This window comes from Fusarium flagelliforme, assembly GCF_020744385.1.
Source record: "Fusarium flagelliforme strain FIESC 12 MPI-CAGE-AA-0113 chromosome Unknown B0J16scaffold_8, whole genome shotgun sequence".
Taxonomy (NCBI): domain Eukaryota; kingdom Fungi; phylum Ascomycota; class Sordariomycetes; order Hypocreales; family Nectriaceae; genus Fusarium; species Fusarium flagelliforme.
In genome coordinates this window covers 1,585,176-1,593,737 of record NW_025763510.1, presented here as the reverse complement: position 1 = coordinate 1,593,737, position 8,562 = coordinate 1,585,176, and the positions used below count along the sequence as shown (strand labels likewise).

The 8,562-nt window shown below is 47.0% G+C and overlaps 2 protein-coding genes across 2 annotated transcripts; both read left to right on the top strand.

Annotated features, from left to right (window-relative positions):
- Positions 1-1,228: 1,228 nt before the first annotated feature.
- On the top strand, positions 1,229-2,061 carry B0J16DRAFT_350574 (histone-fold-containing protein). Its single transcript, XM_046129067.1, has 3 exons — positions 1,229-1,384; positions 1,519-1,656; positions 1,710-2,061. The coding sequence occupies exons 1-3, from the start codon at positions 1,375-1,377 to the stop codon at positions 1,871-1,873; spliced, it is 312 nt and encodes a 103-aa protein (XP_045977981.1). The 5' UTR covers positions 1,229-1,374; the 3' UTR covers positions 1,874-2,061.
- A 2,338-nt stretch (positions 2,062-4,399) lies between these two features.
- On the top strand, positions 4,400-4,872 carry B0J16DRAFT_325134 (uncharacterized protein; the record flags this gene model as incomplete). Its single annotated transcript, XM_046125866.1, has 3 exons — positions 4,400-4,477; positions 4,560-4,653; positions 4,712-4,872. The coding sequence occupies 3 exons, from the start codon at positions 4,400-4,402 to the stop codon at positions 4,870-4,872; spliced, it is 333 nt and encodes a 110-aa protein (XP_045977980.1).
- Positions 4,873-8,562: the final 3,690 nt, after the last annotated feature.

Sequence of the window (8,562 nt, the reverse complement as noted above, 5' to 3'; positions counted from 1 at the left end):
TGTTGATGATTGTTGTGAAGATGTGAATGAAGTTGGCGATGTTGATGAAGTTGTTGTTGATGGTTGTGGGGGTGGAAGGCTGAAGTGTGGGTGTGTGATGCAGAAGGAAAAGTCGAGAGAGGGAGCAGGCGGGGGGAATCCTTTATACCTGTGGCTCTAGGCGGCGGCTGATTGACTGTTGTGGACCGTGCGGGCTGATTGGAGTGCGTTTTGCCTGATCACCCACCGAAAATGGAAAAATGGGTCCATGCAAAATGCGCTGCAAAAAAAAAGCATCACGCGTGCTGAATTTCGATTGGCCCAAAAATCCTCCACAGCCAGAATGCTCCACGCTTTGTGGCCCAGCCTTTTTTGATCTGATCTGTGTTTGTCAGGCAGCCAATGGCGAAATTCCTGAGATGGGCAACGCTTGTAATGTAGTCAGGCACCTGATGGCTGAGGCAAAAAAGAGCATCCCGGGGAAACGGACCAGATTCTGGGGAACGTTCAAGGTACTAAGATAGATACAGAGAGTACGTAGAGTATCATGACTTCATGTGAGGCTTGTAGATACAGCTGTAGTAGCAGTACTGAATTATTGTACTGCCTAGATTGCGTTTACTGTACTATCATTTACGGTCTTGTAACTGGTATTCTATTCCGACTGTCCCTATTATCTACAGTTGTGTAAGGATAAAAGCTTTCAATAAAACATATTTTATACATCGCTGTACTTTTAAGCTTTCCTTTCTAGACTTACAGTTTCTTCAGGTTAAGTCTTCTGCATACATCAAACAATGTGTCGTTATGTTGTTATAGCGTTAGGTGTTTAAATGTACAACGTCTCACATCAATTATTCTCAGCTCTCAAGATGCATACCACAACAGCACATAAGGTAATGCTTAAAAAACCTCACCATAAATCTCTAGATATCAAAGAATACACTGACATCACTTAATCAAGTTACATGTCATCCATTCAACGGTAGTATGCAGCATTATCTCGTAGAACAAAAAAGCATCGCTTACCCTGAACGGCTGGCAATTAATTCATGGCCCAGTATCCGTAACTCTGGGATATGACATCCATGCATGCCAGACCAACCCCGCTTTCGAAAATCAACTGTGACCGAATTTTTAATTCGCTGGTGCCAATTTTCGCGTCACTGATCGCGTCGTGCAGCAGGGATCAAGATCACAGAGTGGATCCGCTCAACTGATCACGAACCTGGCCCACTCGTACTTAAGTCCTCGCACTCCCGCCCTCCACTGCTACACCTCATACCTTATCACTTTCACCCAACGACTCTATACCTATCACACTTCAGTATACACCAAGCGTGTATATCTTGATCATCACACAAACAACTTTCACATCCCCCAACCTTAAACAACATGACTGGACGTAAGTGGCCTTTCCCCAACCCTTCACACACCGCATCGCTCGACTTTGCAGCATGCACATCCCACCTTGACGCGTCTGGCGACGCGCTCTGCAATCATCCATATCAAGACAACAGTACTGACATTTATCAACAGGCGGCAAGGGCGGTAAGGGTCTCGGCAAGGGCGGTGCCAAGCGCCACCGAAAGATCTTGCGAGACAACATCCAGGGTATCACCAAGCCCGCTATCCGACGTCTCGCTCGTCGAGGTGGTGTCAAGCGTATTTCTGCCAGTAAGTTTAGATGCCACCTTGCCTAACATACATGTGTCTAACCACTCGCGCAGTGATCTACGAGGAGACCCGTGGTGTCCTGAAGACCTTCCTTGAGGGTGTCATCCGTGATGCCGTCACATACACCGAGCACGCCAAGCGAAAGACCGTCACATCTCTCGACGTTGTCTACGCCCTGAAGCGACAAGGCCGTACCCTCTACGGTTTCGGAGGCTAAGCGCGTTTTGTTTTACATGCCTGTTACGAATCTTTGCGGTCGACTGCTTGCTGCGCAGGACCTTGTAGGGTGTTTCATGATGACATATGGGTCCGGTATTGTTTTTTGGGTGTTATGTACCATACGGGAATTGGGGGATTGCATTCAGGGATAATCGAAAAGGCCCTCGAGGCGATATTGACCACCATGCTTGCTATTCGATACAACGTGACTGTAGACGCGGTTAAAATATGGACACGGGCAACGCGGGTCCGGTTGTAAACGGTGCGACGCTGTTGGCGTTGAACGCGCTGTGTTTGTTTCGTGGCGCGTTTGGCTACTGCTAGGCCCACGTAGTTGTTAGGTAAGGTATCACTTGATTTGGCTGCTGTATGGCGATGCTACATACATCCATGGGCAATTGTCCGCACACTGTGGTGTTGGGCTCCATGCCGTTGTACATGTGGTTGCTTGTATGTCTGGCTGCAGGTGCTCACATCCATATCCAATGGGCTGCAGGCCCTGTTTCAAGAGAGAGGGTTGAGTTCTAGTCAAGCTTATCTGTCATGGCCTGCTGGTGGATCTGCCGCTCCTCTCAGTCACGATATAACGATTTTGGCCAGATTGGGCAGACATGTAGAAGTACAGTGTCGAATCTGCAATTTAAGCATCTCAGTCGATCAAGGTAGTATCAGGGAATTTGCGTGGCTAGGACAAAGTATCCTGCCATGTGATCCTTGAGCAACTCTTGGACTTACATCTTACCCTACAGCACTACGCACCCTTGGCTGGATCTCCAAGTGCGATATAGCAAACCCAATTCATGGCTATCAGTATTACGCGCTTGATTGATGAGTCATATTCACAAGCTTTACCGGATAAAGTGTATGGCCATACTCGGGCTCGTTCTTATCAGCTCTCGTCTCGTGACCACATATATGTTTGATTATGATTGATAACACTATACGATCCGATTCTAGACCTGCCCGATTCAGTAGCGTATTGCATTTTAGCAAACAATCTCGACCAAACTCTCTTAAAATCGCTGAGTCACTGGGTCACAAGATGAGACAAGAAAGGAGTCATATTTGGCCATGTCAACGTCAACATCAATAGTAACCGTCTTGTCAGTCGGCCGAATATTTCGGGTAACGGAGCCTACGTGTGGCGAGATCAAACGATCGGCAGGCCTAGACCACGTGGGAATTGACTAAAATTAGAGGTTGCCACACTAAGATCTAGGGTGAATCTTTACCTACCTATGCACAACCAAGGTACAATACAGTACAGTAATCAGTACGAGTACCTGGCATCGGGATCTGTTGCTGACCTTGCTCATGCTTAGAAGAAAAAAAGAATACCAGTACTGTAGGCTTAGCCTATAGCGCGAATGCGAATGCGAATGGGGCTGTACCAATTCACTCAAAAGAATGAGTAAAAGATGGATTCGGACAACAATTAAAACCCGAAGGCGACGGAAATAATGGCTGACCGATCGTTTCATCCGGCAGTGCACTACCGACATAGAACTAGAACTCGCAATATTACTACCCCCTACACACATACATAACAGACAGCACAAACGGAGTTGCCGAACATGGAGACTTTCCTTTCCCAATTTGAGACATGTATAATCACGAAGCACCTTACGCATTCTCACGGAATTAATCAACTCTTTCGCCCAGCCTTCCATACCAGGGGAGAACAGGGATAGCCGCAGCTGCTTACGTGCAACATATAGCGCTTCCCTCACTGTAACGTACCTTCATGCAGATGTCGAACGGATGGATACCGGAAAAATTAACGACTTAGAGTTTAGTTGGCTGGTAATTATGTGGCTTGAAGGGTTAAACCAATGGTGTATAGGAGATAGAAGTCACCATGTAGGATACCTAGCACTCATCTGCCATCGCTGACGGAACGTTGGACCTATCTAAAGAGTAATAATGTAGGGTGGTTGATCTCTGACTTAAGTCGCAGCCGTAGTCTCAGCCTTTTCAGCCCTACGTGGAGTTAAGTGTATACAAGGTTGACTTCTCCCAGACAGGACAGGTCAAATCACTATACACATTGGTAGTAACACGCCCAAGCCTCGCAAGTAGGCACAATGTGTGTATTAATGTGTTTTTGTATTATGTGTAGCTCCGGTGTATCTCTCGGGAGATGGTAATGAACAGTTAAAGAGCTGGCGAATTAATATAATAGAATTTGATACAGCAACTGGACTTTAACCAGTATTGATATATTATGTTAAGAAACTGCCGAGCTGTGAATCTCTCTACGTCGCCCATTAATTAATGCTACTCTTTCTTTCAACTTGAACCTTATAATGATATCTCACTCCAGACTGATTAAGGTCATAAAGCTAAAAACACAGAATTCTTCAATATTGACACGTTAAACCAATATGACCGTGACTTCAACAAGATAAACTCTCTCAGTAGAATCACAAAGCTTACAAAAGAACTCCTTAAAACCTTAAGCTTTCTGGCTATATAAAGAAGTCCCTGACCTTGCTTCCCTCAAGCCAGTCCCCATACCAAATCAATGCGTTTCGTCTGCCTATTTGACAAAAAGTCGAGATCACCGCTCATGATATCGAGTTACTCCAAAGAAGGGGTCAGTGTAAGTCAGACAGTCGAGGTGCGCCATATACATGTTGGAGGCTATAAATCCTAAACCAAAACAAACTGAACATTGTCAGCAGATGACCATACAGTTCTGCAACAGCTGTGGGAACCTGCTTCCTGCCACGCAAGACTTGAAGACAAAGTGCGACTGCTGCGGGAAGGTGACCAACAGTATGTACCTGTATGCGTATCGCTTGGTTTTGTATGTGTAACTAAAGCACTGCCTTAGACACTTTGCTGGGCATCTCCAGCATTTCCACCACAGACCATGTCCCCTCTGCACTGCAGAACAAGCCATGGATCAACATGCCCAAGAATATGCCAACATCATCAATGCACAAGGGTAAACCGATACCACAATTGCCCAAGGCAGATGTGAAGTGTCACTAATGCGACGGGCAGTGGGTGCAGTATGTCGCTCTCCCATTAGAAGATACAGACGAAGGAATGAGAATATATTACTCTTGTGTAGAGTGCGAAGCGAGGTGAGTCCACCCTATCTCCCGGTGCGGTTCAATTCTCATAAGGCTTTAGGTGGCAGATGAACAAGCGAGGTTCATGAAGTTTCTGGGAGAGTTGAAGGCGGCTATCAAGAAGCCTTGGCCAGGGGTGTCCATTGACCAAGGCCCATGGATTTTGAAGTTGATACCCATGTTATCTCTTCATCATGAGCCTCGCCTACTGGCGTATTCTACCCAGGCTTTCACACACAGTCGGCGCCTCCATCATGTAACATAACATAGACTCATCAAATGATGGTGAACATAATACTCCCGGACCGAATATCACGACATATGTTCAGTCTATAAGAGATGACAAAGTACAAGCTGTAGCTGTGCTGCCAATACCATATGTCCATACCTAGGTACCTACTAACGTAATATATGTTAACAGCCTTGAAGGTATACTGATCTTGAATCCGCGATTAACCAGGTGTAGAGAGGTACTGTATAGTTTATCTCTAGTCTAGTACTGTATTGTATAGGAACAATGGAACATATTCGGGTGTTTTTATTTAAACCAAACCCGAGCGTGATGGAAATAATGGCTTTAGCTATGTGTCGGCCGATAGGACCGTTACATGTAAGTCCCGGGCAGTTAATTCGTGTACATTCGTGAAGGCCGTGGAGGTACTGTAGTCTAGTAGCTGGCTCGACCCCACACACGGAGAAGCCGAACCGGAAAAGCTGGAATCTAGAGATAAGATCTATCTCCTAGTCTAGTCTATGCCATGCCCAACAGCCCAACAGTAAAGGGAAGTCATGCTTAGAAATGGAAATGTCAGAACTAGTCTAATGCATGAAAGTGTTCCTTGTCCAACCTAGAACATGTTTATCATGATCGGCCAACGTCTCGGCCACTACCACTCGGCCGGTACAGCCCTGTCCAGCTGACTGCCTGCAAACGAGAGAGGATGCCAGGCCATAGGTAGCTGCTTATTTGCAGCTTTCCGCGATGTGACTTGAAATAGTCGAAGACTAGTAATTCATCTAGCCAACAAGTCCCGGGTTCCAAGATTGAGTAGCAGATACATTAATGGATGACGTGCATGGAAATGCCAATTAGACACGCTCCTGTATATCTCAGCGCCTCAGCTACGGAATAATCATCATCTGAATGCTCTCTCAATGGAACTAATGTTTCCAATATGAGTATACGCATTGGGCGCTCCAGTCTTCTGGGGATAGCTTGAGCTCAGACTTGGAAGAATGAAGTGGCGGATCGCGCGGCTCCAGCCGGTACCGTTGCGGATCTATCGGGCCTCCAGCCTTACAATACGCGGAGTTGAGTCCACTAGGTCAGTACTGTACTGTAAATGTATCTCCACGCTCTCGGACCGGTAACTCATGATTACTGACTTGTACTGTATCCTGGTTATGGTGTGAACTTCTGTTTGACTGCAACAGACTGATTTGGTGCAGGCCACTCAAGACGACTGCATCGGATATGTACAGTAGTGTCTTGCCTATCAGAGGATAGATGCTGCAACACCTTCCTCTTGCACTTCCACATTGAGAAATGGTGTCCGAAGACCAGTAAAAAACAACCAAAATCTAGGATAAAGACTTTAGCTACTCCTCTTCTCGGGCGGTCCGTCGCCGTATTCTTAGGGATATGCGGAGAAACACAAGACAATGAAATTTTATTATGGGTACATGATCGATCTGGCCAACTTAAAAATAACTATAGTAGACTAATCCAGAGTGTTGGGTGAATGTGGCTTAGCAATACGGTCAGCCACATACATGATTGGTTGGATCATCGATTCCGATAGAATCCGACAGCCTCTACAGGGGAATCACTCACTGTACCGTCGTCGTGACTGTAGCGGATCGGTCAGGCCGAGAACGCTCCATGTCACTTGTCCTACCCGCCTACCAAGACGGTTCCTGATTTGCTTGGCAGGGTGTACTCTCGGTAAAATGCTGGGATGCGTTCCTGCATCACAAGTCTATTGTGCGGTACACTCTATGTCCATTGCATATCAAGCTTGTTGAGTGATGCTTGAAAATTTTTTCTTCTTCATGCTGGGTTTTTACCCTTCTGCTAGCGGTTAATTCCCGTAGAGGTTGCTGCCTAATGGCCCTGAGAATCACGCGAGGTATCGGTAATGAATAGGCAGAAGAAGAAGAGAGGAACAGACACATGCCCTGTCACCCCATTAAATGTGTCATACGACGAGCAGACCGATGAAGCTGCTATCTTGCTACAAACTTCTGGCCTGCACTCACTAGACTGATCGAGAATGTGCAGCTCATCTGTAATACAGTACAGTACATGGGCAATATAGGAATGCAAAGCCATGGTGAGTCAATTAATACGGAGATCAGTCTCATGTGACCCTCAACATAGATTCATCATGTGATGACAAATGGAGTAGTCCAGAGCTGTGTAATCCGAGATAGACTCAGATAGAGTGTGGCGGAAGCTCAAACGTGGCACAGAGAGTAGATGACAAACTAGGAGCTGTGGCTGTGCGGGATACCCAAGGTAGCGCAGTGACGGGAGAGAACTATAGACAGGCCCAAGGGATCGGCGGGGCTAGACTACGTCAGTGGAACCGCTCAACAAGCAGTGAAAAACTTGAGTTGTGCTAGGGCAGGCTAAGATTTTCCTGAGCAGCGTCAGAGGTCCAAGGCATTGGGACAGCTCATTGGGCACCGTCTCTGATGGGCCTTTATCGGCGTCAGAGCCCTGCAGCCCGGGTGAAAGCTGGACTTGGCCCTTCCATAGAGAGCTGGACACTGGGAAAACCCAACCGAGACGTACCCTGCCTGACCCCTGCGACACTACAGTACATACAGTACGGTAGGTACCTGGTACTGAGCGGGTGGACTCGCTTGTCCGCGCCGCGGGAGGCTTAGGTTTAGGGGAGGGAACCTCGGACCCGAAATGACTAACAAGCCCTCGCGCTTCGTGTTCTGTAGGTAATATGCTTGGCTCGCAAGGTGAGAGATGTATTTGAAATCAATACTAAGATTTCGGAGAAGCACGGTGCCGTGAAGTAGAAGTCAGTAGATTAATGCAACCTTGGTTGTAGAAGCATCCGGAAGCGACCTGAAGAATTGAGAAGATCAGCAGCGATATAGTCATAACGAATGGGGATCCCAGACATCATCAGCATCATCCATCATCAATCAGCCATCATTCATCAGGAAAGAGACACTACGTAGCACATTATAGTGTAGGTCTAGCCTAGCCTACACTACTCCTGTACAGTAGGTACGTAGGGGGAAAACGAAGAAAACGGCTTTGGCCTGATGATTGTCCACACCATTACTTCACAACCTGACGACCTTTACATGCCACAACTAATGAGACACCCCCCTCCATTTCGCTCATCGCTCGAGATCCGTCAACACTTCACCCCCCTTTACGACTCGGCGCGCCTGTTTCTTTTTCTGGGTCCAGCAGCATCCGGGTCTTAGCCAACCAGTGATGCTTCGGAACGTCCAGCCTCGGCCCTGCTATGTACATCATAGAGTGGGTCTAAGGGTCTTGCAAGTCTCGACTGAAGGGGGGTGCATCTAGAACATTATTCCATGCACTTAAAGTACCGTCCGTACACAAGACGGGTCG